This window comes from Pollachius pollachius (assembly GCF_949987615.1).
Source record: "Pollachius pollachius genome assembly, chromosome: 1".
Taxonomy (NCBI): Eukaryota; Metazoa; Chordata; class Actinopteri; order Gadiformes; family Gadidae; genus Pollachius; species Pollachius pollachius.
The window spans coordinates 47292370-47311357 of NC_136934.1; the positions used below are offsets into that span (position 1 = coordinate 47292370).

Here is an 18988-nt window from a genome sequence, read left to right on the forward strand (position 1 = left end):
CATACCATGGCATATGCCGTTCAGGAACGGAATATGCCATTCAGGAACGGCATATGCCATTAACTGCCGTTCAGGTTCCACCTGAACGGCAGTTACCGTTCCTAAACGGCCTGCCGTTCCACCTGAACGGCAGTTACCGATCCTAAACGGCATATGCCGTTCCTGAATGGAACGATAAATGTATATTTGCCATTGGGTTCAGCCTTCACTACTTTGCCATGACAAGAAGTTTCAAGAGTTTTACTAACAACCTAATTGCCCCGACAAGCAGGTTATTTTGTCTTTCTCATTAACGGATGCACACAAACAAACACACAGACTTATAGGCATGTCATCTTTGTAATAAAACACGGGATTGTTATTTTTATATCAATGTATTAATGTTTTATTCTAATTACAATGAACAGAATATATCAGTCCCTTATTTATACAAAAATACCTGAAACAGTTACAATTAGGATGTATAAGCCATTCAACTATGTACAGGTTGAAACAAAGTACATCATGTATACATGAGCTTCCGCTTACCAATAGAAGTTACCGTCTTATGTTTTGCATTCCCTGAAATAAATCATATATATTATCTCATTTATACAGCGAGTAAATCTCACTTTGTGACAGTGTTAAATCCAAAGACACACAAGTATAGGATAGGGGTAATTTCATCGCAGCTTACTTTCCTAAGCACAACGTTCCTTAAAAAAATCAACAGCCCAAAAACCTGACATAAGAGTGTGTTAATTAAAATATTACGAGTTTGAATGGAGCCAACCAACCAATCGCATACCGTATTCAAACAGCAGGCTTCACAACCTTGCAAGCAGGGTTTGGATTTGATGGAGTGGTGAATGGTCCAATATAAAAATGGCAGAAATATATTTTTTTGTGATTCCATACACCTGGTAAAGTAAGGTTAAATTGTTACCACATGACATTTGTGAATGGGTGGGCGTTCTCGTTGTACCCTATACACATCCACACATCTTTCCACTTCCATAGGTGCAAACTACTTGCACACATGGAAGTTTGTTGTTAAGTTGAATATAGTATTTGGTTCATTTCCATGATTACACATATCCATGTTGCTATAGAGGGCTTTCTTTTGAGGGGATGCTCAGCACATATATAGGCTGTTAGCTGTCGTCGAGTTTGGAACATTTAAACCTCCAAAAAGAAAACAAAAAAATACATCTCCAACATTCATCCATCTACAATCCTTAAATCAAAGGCCTCAGAAATATGATGGACCAGTTTTCAATTTTGCTGTAATTTTTTATAACTTGCTCCAAGTTAACCCTGAAGAAATAATGTACTATGTTCCTCGCAAATGAATATGCACATACCTATTCCTCCTCATGTATTTATTTTTATTTTTCTGCCATTCAATTTAAGTCAGTGGAATCTCCTGATATTTGGGCCTCCTTTTGTCTTTTTAGATTTATAAAATTGTGCCTTGGCAATTCGCAGTCTGTGTAGCTGGGGCCAGGCTACACTCTGTCCTTCAACTTGTTCGGGGACTCTGCAGTTCAGTCTCAATGACACACAGCCTATGAGTAGGCTACTGGGTGGAGATGGAGAAAGAAGAAAATCCATGACTGACATTCATTGTTGAATTTCTTTGCACCATAACAAGCCCTCGGAAAACGGGGAAAAATATATTGTTTTTATTTCAAATGAAAAAAAAATCAACGTAATTTGTGTATGTATAACTTCACATTGCCACATTGGTGTTTGAATACACAAACATAAAAAAAAGGAACAAAATCTTATGGGCCATCAATAACATGTCAATGGCCAAAAAAAAGCAGCACTTAACAGCGCTGTAAGAAAATAAAAAGTTCAAGTCATCACTATTAATGAAAAATAAATAAACGTTGCTGAAACAATACTTACTTTAAACTGATTTGATTCATTACATTTGAGTTAAATAATGGTGACACAACATATCAATATAGCTTAAGAGAACCCGTGGACAGTTTTAACAAATCAAACAAAGTGAAGAATCTTTCTTAATGTTGCATCACAGGGAAAATAAAAACAGGGAAAAAACACATACAAATCCACCTGTTATGATGGGAAACCAATCTGGTGCAATTTTAACACACTACTGAATTACAGGTGAGTTATGTAAATGATTTAGTAGAATAAGGAAATGTAAATTAACATTTGTAATTAAGACAGATTTTATATTTTGTTTTGCAATGTAATGGCAATTTGGGTTGACCGCTCTGTTAAAAGATTAATCCATCTGATTCAAAACTGATAATGCCAAATCTTTAACCAGGATATATTTTCTAAAAGGCTTTGTTGAATAAAAATCATCAGCAGTAGATAGTGATATGAAATTATGTTTGCATCAATAAGCCAAGCACAAGGTAATATGTAATTGTAGTTCCGTGCTACCTACAAGGGCCCATATTTTACATGGATATTCAGTATTGGTTTATATCAGGCTGCACAGCGAGTTTGAACTACACCAACATAGTATCCTGTGGGAAGAACAAGGATGCATGATGTATGATTATGTTTGTTAACGGACCAAACCAAGGGTATGAAAAAGGTGTGACTTTTTGTGAAGGCCATACCTACAATAATCTATAAATACCTTCATAATACATGATAACAAGTGACTAATGCATTGTAAGAGTTACTTGCAGCTTACAATGGCTGAAGGCATTATGAAGAACCGCTCCATTAAATATGATATAAAGTGCAACATGTATGGGTTATATAACCATGGGTTATATAACTAAATTAATTAAAAAGATTTATAGCAATAATTTTGATGTATTATGCGTTATGAAGGTGTTTATATAGAAATGCAAGTTTAGGCTACAGTCAAAGTCTCACAAAAAAGATTTGGGCAAATGAAACACTTTCACTGATTCTAATAAACAGAGTCATGATAAAGTGTAATGTGTATGGCATTGCCCTTTTGACTACATTCCAGTGCACTCCCATGGTGTCAGAGACGATTCATTTGTCACATTAACCTTTTTGTTGTTACTCGAGTTCCCTAGATGGACATTGGCTCAAAGCTCCAATAAAAATAAATCTGGTTGACTAATGACTTTAAGTATTCGGTTGTCTTAATCAAGTTGGACATGGATCCAGTTGTACTTCTAATAGTCCATAGTTACTCTGTGTTCTCTGAAGGGGGAAAGCGCCACTAACAACAATGGCATGGTGTTAATAGCGTGGAACGATGGGCGGAGACAGTATTCCCAATCCTCCTCGGTTATTCAACTCCACCGAGTTACACTTGGAGCATTGGGTTAACCTTTTACAAAAAGGGAAATCTAGTGGTTATCCTTCCTGGTCAGCCTGGGGCTTAAAAGTAACCAGCAAGACTAAATATTTGTTTACTAAATACCTTGAGGAAAATCAACTGCACTTCAAACCAAACCTCAAAGAGTGACCTTGTTTGACTGTATACCATCACAATGCATAACAGAGCATTGTGATGGTATCTTGGTAACGACAGAAGAACAAAAAATAACTAGCTTTATCACGCTGTTGAAATAACCTGAATAAAATGCTCCACCATTTTCTTGTGAACGGGCGATGTGGAAGACTTAAGGCCCTGTTATTTGTTATCTCAGGGAACATGAGCTGTGCAGTAAACCAATGAGAATGGCGGCTGATCTTGATAGCCCGTCACGTAAACAGAAAGCCTACAGAGTTTCAATGAGACGAAAAACAATGGAAAGACGAGCAAGAATCAGCAGTGGCAGAAAAACATCCTGTGTGTTCGGAGCAATCATCTGTGAAGGTGAACCACTATGAGAGGCTGCTTTTAAGCTCTTGATCAAATAACACCTCTTATTGTACACTGTTGTTGTCCATGTTCCCTTTTTCAGGTTTGTGTGATATTATTAATGGGTTCAAAACTTGCCACGCATTCATCCTCTCGTGAGGGTTACGGACCTCGGCAGGGATTCAAATGGCATAACTTCAATGACACCAAAACCTCTAGGTTTTCCCCGTTGTAAAATAGATCTTGCATGTCCTTACATGTATTGGACCCCAGAGGGCGTTGTTGTATGGTGCTATCAAGTGACTTGATGGTAACATGACCGAGGATAGATACAGCCATGAGTGATGTCAAAAAGCATGCTCTAGATTAAGGAGTGCAAATAAGAGATATGCTAAATGATGCTAAACATTAACATCTATCGGTGGTGGGATTAAAATAACAATGGTACAGAGGAAAACAGCAACCTGCTGATTGTTCAGTTAACAGATCAACTTGTGTGCGCAGTGGCAACACAATGCCTAATTGCGAGTGACCAGTTTATTGGTTGATTGTATTTATGGGGGATTGTACGATTGAACGATTACGTGACAGCATTTAAACAAAATCAAATAAAATGGCAGATTCATCTTGTCCATCATGTCCATAAAAGCTCCTTGCCTTCCTGTTCGTTTTCCTTGCACCTGATTGGATGTGTTGAGCGCTTTGATTTGTCCATCCAACCGTTAACGACCAACCCACAAAACCACCCGAAATTAGCTCAGCAGCCTCCAGCAGAGTCCGTCGTGAAAAATATAAAGAAAAACAACAAACGGAAGCATCAGTTCATTCACCCGCTTCTCCAGACGAGAAAAATGTATACGAAAAAAACCGACACAAAGCAAGAGGGAAAAAATTGGGTTGTGAGAGGTGGTGGGGGACGTGTCAGGGCGTTGGAAGACGTCATAAGGCCACAATGGTGCACGGGTGTCTCAGTTTGCAAGGCAACACCCCTCTGTTGAGCTGGTAGAACTCCACCAACTGGATCAGGTCAGTGAACTTGGTCGAGCCGTCGTCAAGGCTGAAGAAGATCTGGCCGTCCTCTTCACACTTTGGTGGTTTGGGATGAAGGGCAAGACCAGAGAAAGGGTGAGACCAGATGATGCAACAGACAGAATGAGGAGAGAGACCAGACGAATGGTGGGCAGGAATAAAGGAGAACATGAAGTTGGAGAGAGAGAGGACACATTTTGATTAATATAAATTATTTATGTTGAAAATAACACTCCAGGCTCATTGAAATGGCTTTTTTCCTTATGGATTTTTTTTATCTTCAAATTGCTTATTATGTATCTAAATACAGAGTGATTTCATTGCTTAACACCCACAACCCGTTATGACCCTTAAAACAACACTATCCATTCAGTTAAATTCAAGCCAACATAAGTATGTGTTATACAATCAACGACAGAACCAAGGGGTGCCTACCGGTAGTATCTGGAAATGTTTGATTTTCTGATGATGGCACAGTGTGAGTACAAACGCCTTGGGGTTGCTCTGACTGACCCTCAGCAGAAACAACCTGCAGCAGGAGAGCAACGAAGGGCATTCAGAACAAACTCATTCATTCAACAGTTTAAGGAACAAAAGTTTTCATCTCTGTTTGCAGAGGTCTCCTCTCCAGATGTGGAAGAAGGGGCGTGGTAATTTTATTGCGGTTTCACTCAGCCTACTTTAAGGACTGACTTTCCAGGGTTGTCCATTTACATACATCTGTGTTTTATTAAAAAATCAATTTTGTTACAAAAGCATACAAGAATCTATTGTTGAGCTTCATTGTTTTTCCTTGAGGTGGCGATACCACACTGTCTATGCTATTAAAAAATAATAAAAAATAGCATACACCACTTAATAAAAGCCCACTCACCCGTCCACCTGTCCCTGCTGGTGGATGATTCGGTGCGACTCCTCCCTGGTTATCCTGCCGTGGAACCACAGCTGCGCCACGTGGATCACTGCTCATTCATCAAACACAGGCATCTCGTTCAGCCACGTTGTTTAGCACCGGGCCCACACAGGAGGGCACGTCCTTCAGAGGTTACGGTCGCAATCGTCGTTAACGCATCGCACCTACCTGAGCTTAGCGAAGAGTGGTGGAGGGGACTGTGGCAGCCCAGCACGTTCAGTCGCTGACTCCTCTTCTGAGAGGGATGCGACGGCCACACACACACACACAGAAACACACACACAAACAGAAACGCACAAACACACACAGAAGCTGATGAGAATGGACACCAGGATGCACTGAAGAATGCAATTTCATATGCAGACATATTTGGATGAATTAGTCTCATTGTACTAACACTATTGACTATTACTTCAAGAATTTCTGGTGGGCACATTAGCACGTTGACCAACTAACACCTACACCATACGTCATATTCTAGATTCAAAGGCTTCCATAACCTAAATAATTGATATATGGCCTGCATACTTCCGAGACAGTGTTTCTTTGTATTTATCTAGTTTCAGCCAAGCACAAGGCAGGTACTAGGAAATGATTAAACTACTGTGTAGCGTCTCACCCTCCATGCGTGTCCCTCTTCCATGGCGGCGCTTTGAGCTTCTAGAGGGTTCTTGATCACCCTGCCTATTCTCCCTGAGAAGTCCATGGCCACCAGGGAGTTTTCCGACACACTCCGCTAGGGGGCAGCAGAGAGACACGGTAGGTTTGACTGGCAGGCGATGGACCGCAATGTGGCTGCGTGGTTCACCTGACACTGACACGCTGATGAAGTGTATTCACGAAACCGTCACAAACATTACGTGTATTCAACATGCAGGTTATATAAAAAAAATAAACATAGGGTTAGTTGGCTATTCTCGTCATCACATAACTATTTTATCAATGACCCGTGACTTCCGGGGGTGACTTACCACTGGGGCTGAGAACTGTGATAGCAAAGTTTTCCTCTGTTGGGGAATCTTATAGTTCTGGTACAAAATGATTCCGTACTGTGAAGAAAACAGAGACACATGATGGATGAACAAAACTGTCCTCGATTCCTACTTAGATCTACTTTTGAGTGAGCTGAGGTTTTTGACTCATTTGAGAAAGGCAGTGCATATTTATGGATTAATTTACTATGATAGGGTTAGCTTGCCACACAGCATGTCCACTGCCCATACATGTAACAACTATCCTTTAAACGTCGGCTAGCCTTGCATCCCCACTTGAACCATCTGTACCGCCTGCACCAAACCAAGCAGTGGTATCAGACAAACCAACACTCATCCAAGACCGTGTGACTACACGGCACCCGAATCAAGCAGGGGTGTTCCTTCTTATCATTGAGAGGTGGACAAAACTATGGATGCGATTGTTAACGGTCAACGTTGCTGACGTTCCGCTACGGCCCGGCCCGCAGGCCTATCGTGGCTGCGGTCCTCAGGCGTACCTTAAAGAGTCTGAAGGCCGTCATCCAGCAGGTACGACTCTGTTCGTCCTCGGCACACAGTATCCTCAGTTCTTTCAGCTCCGCCCGGCCTTTGTTGGCCTGGGGATTCACAAGGGTTGGCCAGGGTTAGCTACTGAGCGGCCCTGCTGGCATATAGAGGCATATAGTGTGTCTCAGAGAGTCATGTGGCAACCACTGCAGGGATGGCTGTCTTGGAGTAGAATGGAATGAACATCCAAGTCTATTGTGGCGTTTTGCTTTCATGGCACAATCAGTATAAAGGCGTGAGCAGGGAGTTGCCTGCAGGAGTTGCTCAATGCAGTCTGGCTGGCTTCCGGTGACGACCGTCACGATTTTTCCACGTCGATTTGGTTTTCCATTTAAATGTCAGCATTTTGTTTATGCATGTCTCGCTCCATTTTGAACACATTCTCTTCTGTGACACAATATCTATATATGAATATCCATGCATATAGATCATATATATATGTCATCCAACTGCTTTTTATTTTAGATTTGGACTACAGTTAGCGACTTAATGTGAAATCCCCGTGAACTTCTGACCCGTGCCGCTGCAGTCGTCATACCTTGATGCAGAACTCGTAGTCGGTGGGCGTGGCGTGCTGCTTCTTCGCCGTGACCACGGTGAAGATGTTGCTGTCCTCCAGGTCGGCAAGTAACTGGAGATGCCTGGGCTCCTGCAGGCGGGAGGTAATGAATACGTTTGGCCGCCAGAGCAACAGGTAGAGCAGGTAGAGCCGTCCAAAAGGGACGCGTAAAGGATGGATCCGGGAGGGGGGGGTTTTTAAAAGGGGAGGGCGGGGTAGGCGGATGCCAGACAGACACGGCTCCGATACACAGTGTTCTTTGAAACCAAGGTTTACTGGCTAATAGATCTCGGGAGAGAAGGAAACACAAATTGAAACACACTAAAGAACAACTTTTTGAGATGTATATTCATGGGACACAGACATTTGAGGAGTCGTCGGTTGAAATATGCGCGATCCATCAATCAAGCACACACTTAAGCTGAGCTCAACGTCAGGGGTTACCTTTGAGGTTCCCTTCGTGGAGCAGTAGAGGCCCGAGCGCCGCAGGAACATGTAAAGCTTCTTCCACGACTTCCTCCCCACCTCCTTCACGTACAGATGTCCCTGGATCTCCGGGTAGCTGCTCGCCGCCAACAAATTCTGAAAAAACGAACAGAAACGTTGGGGTATCGCTATTTCAGCCCCACGCCCTGAGGTAAAACAGCTTCTGATGCCCATTTTTTGTGTCTCGATTTGGAGTCATAAAAGCCAGTGTTGAAAGGTTTTTTTCCCTTAACACAGAACTTGCTCGGTTCAACAAGTTAATGCGACTGTATTTATGAGTATAGCAGTAACAGTATAACATCAGATATGTTCTTACAGAAGGCTTGAGACTAATCTTTTCAAGTCTTTAGATATACTGTAGATAGATACATGTCTTCTCCCAAGCTCATCCGAGCGCATCTATAATAAATGTGAGGGGGATAAAACTGAGGATTTCACGTTTTGATGCGCGAAATCATGTGTCAGGAAAGACATATCAACTGCCCGAGGCACACCTACATCTGAGGCACTTGAAACAAAAAGTCCTCGAAAGCAGGAAAGAAGGTCTTCAGAAGCGTTCGCTCTCAAGCCAACGGAAAACACAACCGCATTCTAGAGGCGGGGAAGTCGCGCCGTCACGTTTTCGTGATCACACCCTCAACGCCTGCGCTGTTCAGTACAACCATCCGCCTAATTACTCTTTTGATCGTGTGCCTTGACCCCCTGCGCTTTTCTGAAAAGCGTGACAGTCACGACACCCGACCGCCGAAACCTTAACCAAACAGCTCGCTGAACGCCCCCCCTGCTCCGTGTCATGCGCCGGTCATGTGTCACATGACCCCGGTGGCGCCACTGGAGTTTACCATGAGGAAACAGTCCCGAGCACCCCGCCCTCTATCCACACAGCGTCCCGCTGCGCAGCAGACGCTCACGGCACGCAGTGTCTCACGCCACTACTCCTTCAGACGTTGTTTTCCCCGCCGTCGAGGCCCCGGGGCCCCTGTGCGTGACAGGAGAAGAGCCGTGTTTGCGCTCCATAAACACACACTGACAGACAGACACACAGACAGACACACTGACGTCATGTGTCTAAGGCGGGGATAACGAGGGGTTATTAAGCCGCCGCCCGTCGCTTCGATGTCGCCACCCACGGCCCCCCTCCCCCCCGGGGATCAGAGGTACCGGAATGTGGCCGCGCCACCGCGGTGTGCGTGCCGTGTCTCCAACGCCAAGCCACGTTTTAGCATGCGACGGAGAAAGACGAGACGAGGTCAACAAATGTTTCATGTTTCAATGTTTCAACAAATGTTTACCAACCGGTGTCGCTCCCGGGCGTCTGGCTGTCAGTGTGTGTGTGTGTGTGTGTGTGGGTGTGTGTGTGTGGGTGTGTGTTTGTGTGGGTGTGTGTTTGTGTGGGTGTGTGTGTGTGGGTGTGGGTGTGTGTGTGTGGGTGTGTGCGTGTGTGTGTGTGTGTGTGTTTACCTGCAGAAGTAGAGACGGTGGAATTGTGCCGTTGGTTTCCTGGCACCATGCAACCATGTGCTCCGGGAAAAACGTCTGTTGGGAAAGAAAGCGAGAGAGAGAGAGAGAGAGAGACAGAGAGAGAGATAGAGAGAGTCAAACAGATGCCAGAGACACATCGAAAAAAAGCAAGAGAGAGAAAGATACAGAGAAAGGGAGAGATATATAGATACAGAGAATCGAGTGACACAGAATGAGCGAAAGGGAGAGAGGGGCAGTGAAAAAGGAGAGAAAGAGAAAAAAAAAGGAGAGAGAGAGAATGACAAAGGGAGCAGAGAACGAGAGCCAAAGGGAGAATAAATGTATAGTTAGTGGTTTAGCGGCTGACATGCCAAAGCATCAGTGCCGCAGACAGTCCCGATATTTCATCAGAACGAAACTGAGATGATGACACTAAACACTGACAGACGGACCGGCGCATTCTGACACGGAACATTCCATCTCCTCTTTTATGGAAATGAGCAGGCTGCCATCGCCGTACCCTGAAACTCGTGACTGGCAGCTTTGGTGACTCCCAAATGCATTTGTCATCGCACAACAATTATTCCACACTTAAAGGGCTTTGCCAGCTGGTTTTGGTCAAGCCCTAAAAATAAAACAAAAAAAACTTCTGCCGCCATAAGGCTTTCCTTTAAAATGTAATAATTAACGAGTTTAAAATACAAAGTAGCACAAAGCCGTTGAATGTATGAGCAGACGCGGTTTGCTATGTGGTGCGCTCAAGCGTATCCCACGAGTTATTAAAGATAGGACACAAGGCCAGGGCTGAGAGATCGTCCTCATACCGTGGGGTTTCTGAAGAATTCATATTTGGCGTAGTTCTTCCTGAAGAGGAACCTGCTTTCACTGCTCATGGACGCCTGCACCTGAACCACCAACTCATGGTCCTCCAGACAACGCTCTGCAGAGAGAGACAGAGAGAGAGCGACAGAGAGAGAGACAGAGAGAGACACAGAAAGAGAGAGAGAGAGAGACACACACAGAGAGAGAGAGACAGGGAGAGAGAATGAGAGAGAGAGAGAGACATTTAGGGCAGGGAATGAATTAAGCCAGAGACCATACTGTAAACATTTTGAAGCTGACACCATTCAACGCATGTGTCAGAGGAGAGAGATGTGGAATGATCGTCCTCACTCTCTCAGGCACAGCGTCTTGCAGCTCAAATCTTTTAACTGGTGGCAGCATGGGATGCCCTTCCACATGTGGTTCTGCTCGTTCCCTTTAAACTAATAAACGGAAACATTATTGTGTTTGCAAAACCTCGAAGACCCTTTAAAGATTCCAAGGAAAAGTCACATGTTGTCAGTGTTTGTGATCCATAGCCGTTACCACTAAAAAGTTTCCATTCAATGTGATTGGGCTCCGCCGTCCTGTTGACAAGTATGAAAGAACAGGGCCAACCCATCCTCTATATTGGACTCAATAACAATGTCTACCATAAACTAGTGATTCACATTTTCCATACACTGCAATTTAATAATACTATAACAGGATTAAATAGGTAAAGGTTCAAGCCAATATAAAATAATACAATACAGACAATTCGTATCATGCGTATACATTATTTAATAATGTTATGGTTAACCCTAACCCTATTAAATGTATGAATTAATACCTTAGTAAGTACGAACTTAAAGAGGTCATGAACACCATTAATAAATGGTTACTAGCCCATTAGTTAACTGTTTATTAACGGTTAGTTTATTATGAGTTAATGCATATTAATGCATTAACTAATTCATTATTGTACACTTATATTTCTGAAGTGTCCCATTTGATTTCTACACCATCAGTGGCCTCCTTGATGAATCACATGTGGTCACCTCGCACCACGGAGACGCTGGGCGAACACTGAGTCTCCCACGGTAAATCATCCGTGTTATCTCACTTAATCTGTTTGTCTTTGGCATAATCTTCGCCTGTCACGAACGTTTGTAAGGCCTGTCTCACTTACATTCATTTTACTCTGAAATAACTTGAATGGAACTTTAGATGTCTGGGGATAAGCAGCACAGCAGTCAGGAAGCTGTTTAAAGCTATAATAAACTGTGTATTTTGTATATTTATGCAAAGCATTTTGAAAAAATTTGCATGCGCAATAAAGCATACCAAAAAAATTGCCTTTCCCTCTGGCCAAAGCCCCGGATATTTCAGAAACCTAGAAACGCCCCTGGTCACGACCCTCCAGCCTTCTCACTCTCCTGCCTTCCATGAGTCTCTGGCTCTCTCTCCCCATTTCCTTTCCTCACCCTTTAATTTTCTCTCTCTCTCCCTCTGCCATGTTCGTCCATCTAGCACCTACTGGCATGACTCTGCAGGTTTGCCTTCCTTGCAAGCTCTCTCTCTCTCTCTCTCTCTCTCTCTCTCTCGCTCTCTATCTTTCTCCCCCCCTACCTCCCTCCTTCTCTCTCTCTCTCTCTCTCTCCCTCTCTCTCGCTCTCTCTCTCTCACTCTCTCTCTCCCTCTCTCTCTCTCTCTCTCCCTCTCTCTCTCTATCTCTCTCTATCCCTCTCCCCCCCTCCCTCCCTCCTTCTCTCTCTCTCTCTCTCTCCCTCTCTCACTCTCTCTCTCTCCCTCTCTCTCACTCTCTCCCTCTCTCTCCCCCTCTCTCTCTCCCTCTCTCTCTCTCCCTCTCTCTCTCGCTGGTCCCTCGACCATGACCCCATCACTGACTCCTCCTGGGTGACCTCCATGGACTGTTCATCGTACAGGGCTCCCTGTACGATGTGGATCAGTGGATCGCCACTCCAACAGGGGACCATGGTGATATCCCCCCCCCCCCCCCGCAGGCCAGGAATAGCTCAGCTTTCTCCATTCTGCTTGCATTGTTGAGCTATTTCTGGACGCCATGCCTCCACCCACGCGTGTCCCCACACCGCTGCACACATCGCTCATGACGGAATTTATTATGGGATGCAGCGGCCATGTTGTGCGCCGTCAGACAAACACAAGCACACACGCACGCACGCACGCACGGACATGCCCGCGTACCTATTCACACGGGTGTGTGACGGTGTGCGCGCGTGTACGTGTGTGCATGCATGCGGACGCATGCATGCACACACGTACACGCGCGCACACCGTCACACACATAGGAATAGGTGCGCGCACATGTCCACGCGCGCACACAGTTTCAGGGATGCGTATCGAGCCGGAACCTTACATACGGTCGCAGTATATTACTGTTATCCGCTTTTTAATACAGCAATATCCCGCAATGTTACTGGTTGAGGGAAGCAAACACAGAAGTAAAAAAAAAAAGTAAAAAAGTCGAAAGCTAGCCAGTATTGGAGAGAGTATCACGTGTTCACATGACCGCACCACACGCCAGTTCTGATCAACGCATCGCCACCTGAACCAGAGAATAACCCTGACGCGTCCGCGCTAAACCGTAGCCCCTAAACCGCTCGACACTCGGCAAAGTGTTCCACTGGACTTGGAAGGGAGACGGCTTTGAGCGCAGGTGCTAACAGAATGAGGGCTTCGGCTGAATATATCTTGCTCAGGGCCCCAAAAAACAATGGATGATGTCACAAGCAGACTCCCTTCAGCCAAACCACAGCTGCTGCTGCTGCTGCCACTGGTTGCATTAGTGCCGAATCACTGCTGAAATATTCATACGATATAACACGGAAATCGAATAGCACAGCAGCACCCCCGCCCATCCGTTTATATACACCCTCCTCCCCCCCCCCCATTCCCAGGAAAACCCCAGTTATTTACTTTTGTACCTCTTATTTTATTGTTTATTATTTTACCAGGCCATATTTTAAATAAAACGAACTCGCACTTGCTCTCACACATCTGTTTAAATGTACAGACACGAGACAGAGCACAGACCTGACTTGTCTCCCTTAAGTGCTTTATAATGGGACCTCGCTTCCAAGGGCGGGGGCTAGGGGGGGCGAAGTCCACCCCCCCCCCCCCCCCACCCCCCTTTGAAAGGGATCCAGCCTTTAACGTTTTTACGGCCTTCACGGCCAATGGAAAGGCCTGACTTACCAGCCCTCATTGTGGAGCGGCTTAACCGTAGTTAAGCCGCTGAGTTTCCCTATGTTAACCGTTACCTAACCATATCTTCATGCACGGAGATGGAGCCAGTGTGAGACAAATACGCAGAAGTTTGACAATATCAATTCACATAGAAAAGTATGAAACTGAGAGTGAAACCAAACATAACGTCAGCTATTAAAACAAACTTCTAAATCCATATCTCCAACCTTTTGAATACAATGCAATGTTCTACTAAACAGTTCTAATACAACATACTGGTGGTCTGTCATGGTAACAGATCAAATCAGTATTATCTAGTTTAGGCAATAGCACATTTGGCATCTGATGGTACCGGCAGTCTAAAATCATCAATGATTCTGAACTGATTTATATGAGTCATTTGTGTTGTCGTCACCGAAATCCACTGTGCCACTTAACACAAATGAGTGATACAAAGCAGTTAAAAACAGGAACACCGTTTCCCAAGAACATAGATCCACAGACACAGAGGCCTGCTACACCTGGCACTAGCATGTGTTTTAGCAGATATCAATGAGATAACTCAATAATGCAACACATTTCATTTCCACCTGGCGTTAGCACAACTCTCCTTTGTCCAGATTGATATCAGACACTGCACTCTCGGCTGAACCGTCCAATTCCACAACGGGACGTTACTCGCCTGTGCGTCAGTTATCCCGCAGAAAATAATATATCCAAAGCGTAATATCAGTAATATCACACAATGTTACACGATGTTACACAAACCCCGAGTTCCCTCAAACCATCGCAGTATCTGCCCTGTATCAAGAGTGCCTTACGTCACTCGTATACCCTGCTAACTTAACTACTTAACAGCCTCTCGCCTAAGAGATAGCTGTTTAGATCGCCCCCATCCATCACCTCCATCGCACTCCCCCTGGTCCCTGGGGGGCCGTGGGGGATTACAGGGAAGCCGATCGATTGCATTGCACTGCTTTACCATACGGGGAGAGCAGAAGTAGACAGAGGTTTTCTTTTGCTTTGGGTGTCACCGTGTTGTTTTTCGTTTTTTTACTTCTGCATCTGTATCTTAGACCTCTGGAAGTTCATCTGCTTCATGGAAGTGTTTGGTAGGCCTATATTACTTTAACATTTCTTATAATGAGCCCGTGTGATATTTGCATGTATCTCTTCTTCTAGCGCTTTCACTGTGCGCAGATCAGCGTGTATTTACTTTGGCTGTCGGCGGTAACTAATTATTAAACGTAATGTCGCGGGTATTATCCATACAAATATAATGAGGATGACACACAGCAACGAGGTCACACTCCCACTCAGTGTGGCAGATTTCTCGACGGATGAGAGATAAAGGTCTTCATGAAGCAACACCCTCACCATTACCGCGCAAAGGAAGCGCGTGATGATAATATTATTTATTTAGATTGACACAATCACAAAGCCTTGAGCAAAGTTTTTCACATGCAGATAAAAACGTTTGTTTCTGCTTAGGCTTTTTGGGGAGGTGATTAAAGAAAATATAGTACCGGGAACGTTCCTGAATTATCACAGCGAATAATGACCACAGCAGCTTCCACGACAGCACTATCTTTGGTCAGAGAAAGCTATCCCAGAGATATATACTGGACAAAAGTAGTGGGAGGGATAGTGTGGGAAGAAAGATGCTATGACGTACGTTTTTGAAGCTGGTCATCCTGATAAAACAAGCATGTTGCACAGAGAGAGAGAATGCAAGAGAGAGAAAGAGTGCAAGAGAGAGAAAGAGTGCAAGAGAGAGAAAGGGAGAGCAAGTGCGCGAGACAGAGAGAGGGGGAAAGAGAGAGAGTGCAAGAGAGAGAAAGGGAGAGAGAGAGGGAAAGAAGAGGAAGAATACATGAACAAGGAAGGAGGGAGTTAACTTGAAAATTGCAAGAGAGAGAAAAGGGGAGAGAGAGAGAGAGATAGATAATTCGGAATAGAATAGGGCTAATAGACAGAATATTGCATAATGGCTCCAATTCTTCATCTATTTGTAGGCTCCTTAGTGAAATGTATAGCAATTGCGTAATTATGCATGCTGACATAAAGTGATGCAGAGGCATCCCTTAATATCAACAGCAGTCATCTTGTCTAATTCATGGCTTTGGCCCCAACATATACAAGTGATGCAAGCTGGCTTCAGCTGGCTGTCCCAGGGGTCTGCTGAGTCTCAATAGGCCCCAGTGCTTAATTGCGGCCCCCTGATTGGTTAGGAAGGCCTTCACACTCTCCCTTTATGACTACAGCAGGGATGGCCTCCCAATGCATACTCTGCCACACAGCATCACACTTAACAGTCACCATTAACCAGCGTCTTGCCTGGCCCTGGTTGTGAGATGGCAAACAAGACCATCAGATAGAATGGTAATAAAGTACCTTGTGCCCACTCTATACCCACCGTTTCTTACAATACTGCATCGTAGACATCGAGTCCTTAGATGTTAGCGTTTCCTGCACTATCTTGCCTTGAGCTATACGTTCTGGAGCACACACAGGCAGAGCCGAGTGAGAATGCACTTTGTGTCCTGAATGGAAGCCTGTGAGAACACCCAACCACCTGTATGCTTCAGGAAATATTGTGCGTTACAGCCCCACATCCTACCGTACCTGTTTGAGTGTGTGTGTGTGTGTGTGTGTGTGTGTGTGTGCGTGTCGGCCCACATGTCTTGTGTACAATAAAGGTGCACGTGCCTTTTAATGTAGGCATGCATGCATAGCAAATGAAAGTGCCAAATTCGTGTGCATGCGTGTGCACGCACAGCGTGGTTTTCTGTCCAGGCGGGGGTTGACGGTGGGGTGGGGGGTTGGAGGGCGGGCGGGGTAGGGGTGACTGCCACTTACCTAGGCCCAGTAGGGGGTGGTGCTCAACAAGCGCCCAACTGTTGTCGTCCACACAATGGCTCTTATACACCAGGAGCTGGCACAGGTCCCTGGCCGTCATGTCGGCCGGGATCTCCACCACTTTGCCCATGCCGTCCTCGCTGAAGATCTTCACGATCTGCACGGCAGGTGGGAGGGGGAGCACCGGACCGGAGGGGAGAGAGGAAGAGGTCAGGAATCCGGACTGAAGAACGCGACTGGCGGTCTTAGTGGCCGTGCCCGCCGTTCCAAAAATAATAAATACGTCGAGGGAGGAGAGCCAAGCGAGGGAATGCCAGCTGTGCTCGACTTGCTGAAGGGCGTGTGCGTTGTGAAGATACTTTTGTTGTTTGTTGTTTTTTTTTGGCTGTTAAAATCGATGTGGCCGACACTTGATTTTACAACGTGGCACTTTTGATTACACAGCCCAAAAAGGCAGCGGTACAGCAGCCAATCATGCTCAAAGTCTATTATATCGTGCTTCGGGTGTGCCATGTAGCGTATGTGGCAAGCCCCTGTAATTACAGCAGCCCTGCTGTATAGAAACACGGAGACACCTGACACAATGTAGCAATTGTGGCGCTAGAATTCAAAGGCAAGCACTTCTCCTCGGGAGTGATTCGGCTGTAATGTACAGCTGGGCAAACATGGCGCCCGACTCAGAGCTCACACAGCCGTTGACATAGTGAGGAGCCGTCAACGTGTGCCTCATGAGGTCATGGATTGTGTAGGCGGACGCACAATCCCCTTATGTGTTGACTCAGATGATGAGCAATAAAAAAGTGTTCAAGTGATTTCATTTGAGTTTAAATCAAACACTTATTTAGTGTTTCAATTTCACAGCTAAAAATATAGTTTGTGTTCAGCGGGGATCGGATTATGGCCATATTTACTTCTCACGGAGTTCCAACTGTGGGTTTTTGTTGCATAATTCATCATCTGCTTCCAATTTGTTGGACAGTATGTGTGCGTGCACGCCATTCACAGCCGTGGCGTGAGGGCACAACACATAAGCACACACTCAGCGGCACATAGACACAATCAGACACACACAAACGCAGACACGCACACATCCTCACAGACACATGCACATACACACACACACACCCTCACACAGGCACACACACACACACACACAAACGGACACACACACACACGCATACATCCTCACACAAACATGCATATACATACACAGACACACCCACACACACACAATACATACGTGCATTATACGAAAGCAGTGCATGAGATAGTGATGGGATGAGTCTCACCAACATATCTGATTCTTCCAGTACTTCATATTTCTGAGTGACATCGGCTTTCTGGAGGAAAATGATCTCACGTCAGAATGTGTGACACAACCCCCAGCAGTGAGAGCCACAAACATCATGCGAATAAAAGCCACTTATGGTCGAGGTAAAAGCCCCGGCATCTGGCATGTGCCTTAAGAAATAGCCTTGTTTAAATTGCTCTCAGTCTTCTCCAGTTGCCAACTTGTCATGCTAGGTCGTCCTATGTCACATATTGCTGTGACATACGCATGGGAACACAACTGCAACTCACACGCATCATTTGAGGGCTGTGTAGTTACAGGCAGGTTATTAATATATATAAATATACACATAGACATATAGACTGTGTCTACAGTATATCTATGCATACAAACAAGCAAGACGAAAACCATAACTTTAGCCTCTGCCGGATCATAGCATAGTCCGGGCAGCGTAGCCCCGATAGCCCACACGCGCCACAAAACGTTAGCCGGTAGCGATGAGCCGCTATGATCCGTCCCTCTGGAGACGTTTTCACAGTTTGGGCCGTGACAGTTGGTACAGAACGCCGGCCCTGAGCCACACGACCGGCCGGTGACACGCCGATTCTAGCGGCGACAACCACCAAACCGAAGGTTCGCCGGTTTGACTTTGAGAAGGAAAACCACCAGACCTTTCACTTCCTTCCACATCTCCCCCCTGCTCGGACGATAGCTAGCCAGGTTCAGTCGCCCAGACGGCCTTGTACGCGTCCGGAAAAAGACAAATATGGGGAAGACGGAGGAGAGAGGGACAGAAAGACAGAGACGGAGAGAGCGAGGGAGAGAGAGAGAGCGAGGGAGAGAGAGAGAGCGGGAGATTTAGAAGAGGAATCGAGCGGTCTCACCTCCACGGCCGGCAAAAGGCAGCAGTCAGGAGAACATGAAGGCATTTTCTGTAATCTTTCTCTTGCTGGAGCGAGCTCGCTTTTCCCCCACGCACACTCACACAGTTGCTAAGACAGGACCCCCCCCCCCCGCCTGCTCAGCCCCCTTCCCTCCACGCTGACACCAGGCAACAGAA

General features: G+C 45.3%; 1 protein-coding gene across 3 annotated transcripts in view; it reads right to left on the reverse strand.

Moving 5' to 3' along the window:
- Nucleotides 1–1649: 1649 nt before the first annotated feature.
- The window catches only part of LOC307072835 (growth factor receptor-bound protein 10-like), a 69695-nt gene continuing 52356 nt past the window's right edge, over nucleotides 1650–18988 (reverse strand). Inside the window, exons 6-18 of one of the 3 annotated variants that reach the window (XM_079732348.1) lie at nucleotides 17927–17977; nucleotides 16638–16794; nucleotides 10571–10686; nucleotides 9747–9821; nucleotides 8244–8381; nucleotides 7779–7889; nucleotides 7192–7290; nucleotides 6671–6748; nucleotides 6319–6435; nucleotides 5868–5931; nucleotides 5661–5748; nucleotides 5222–5315; nucleotides 1650–4843 (exon numbers count right to left, since the gene is read on the reverse strand). In XM_079732348.1, the coding sequence (XP_079588474.1) occupies nucleotides 4697–4843; nucleotides 5222–5315; nucleotides 5661–5748; nucleotides 5868–5931; nucleotides 6319–6435; nucleotides 6671–6748; nucleotides 7192–7290; nucleotides 7779–7889; nucleotides 8244–8381; nucleotides 9747–9821; nucleotides 10571–10686; nucleotides 16638–16794; nucleotides 17927–17977 (1335 nt within the window). In that variant the 3' untranslated portion in view covers nucleotides 1650–4696. Of the gene's footprint in view, nucleotides 4844–5221; nucleotides 5316–5660; nucleotides 5749–5867; nucleotides 5935–6318; nucleotides 6436–6670; nucleotides 6749–7191; nucleotides 7291–7778; nucleotides 7890–8243; nucleotides 8382–9746; nucleotides 9822–10570; nucleotides 10687–16637; nucleotides 16795–17926; nucleotides 17978–18988 lie in introns of all 3 variants that reach the window. The other 2 variants (XM_079732347.1, XM_079732349.1) reach the window with 2 other exon arrangements.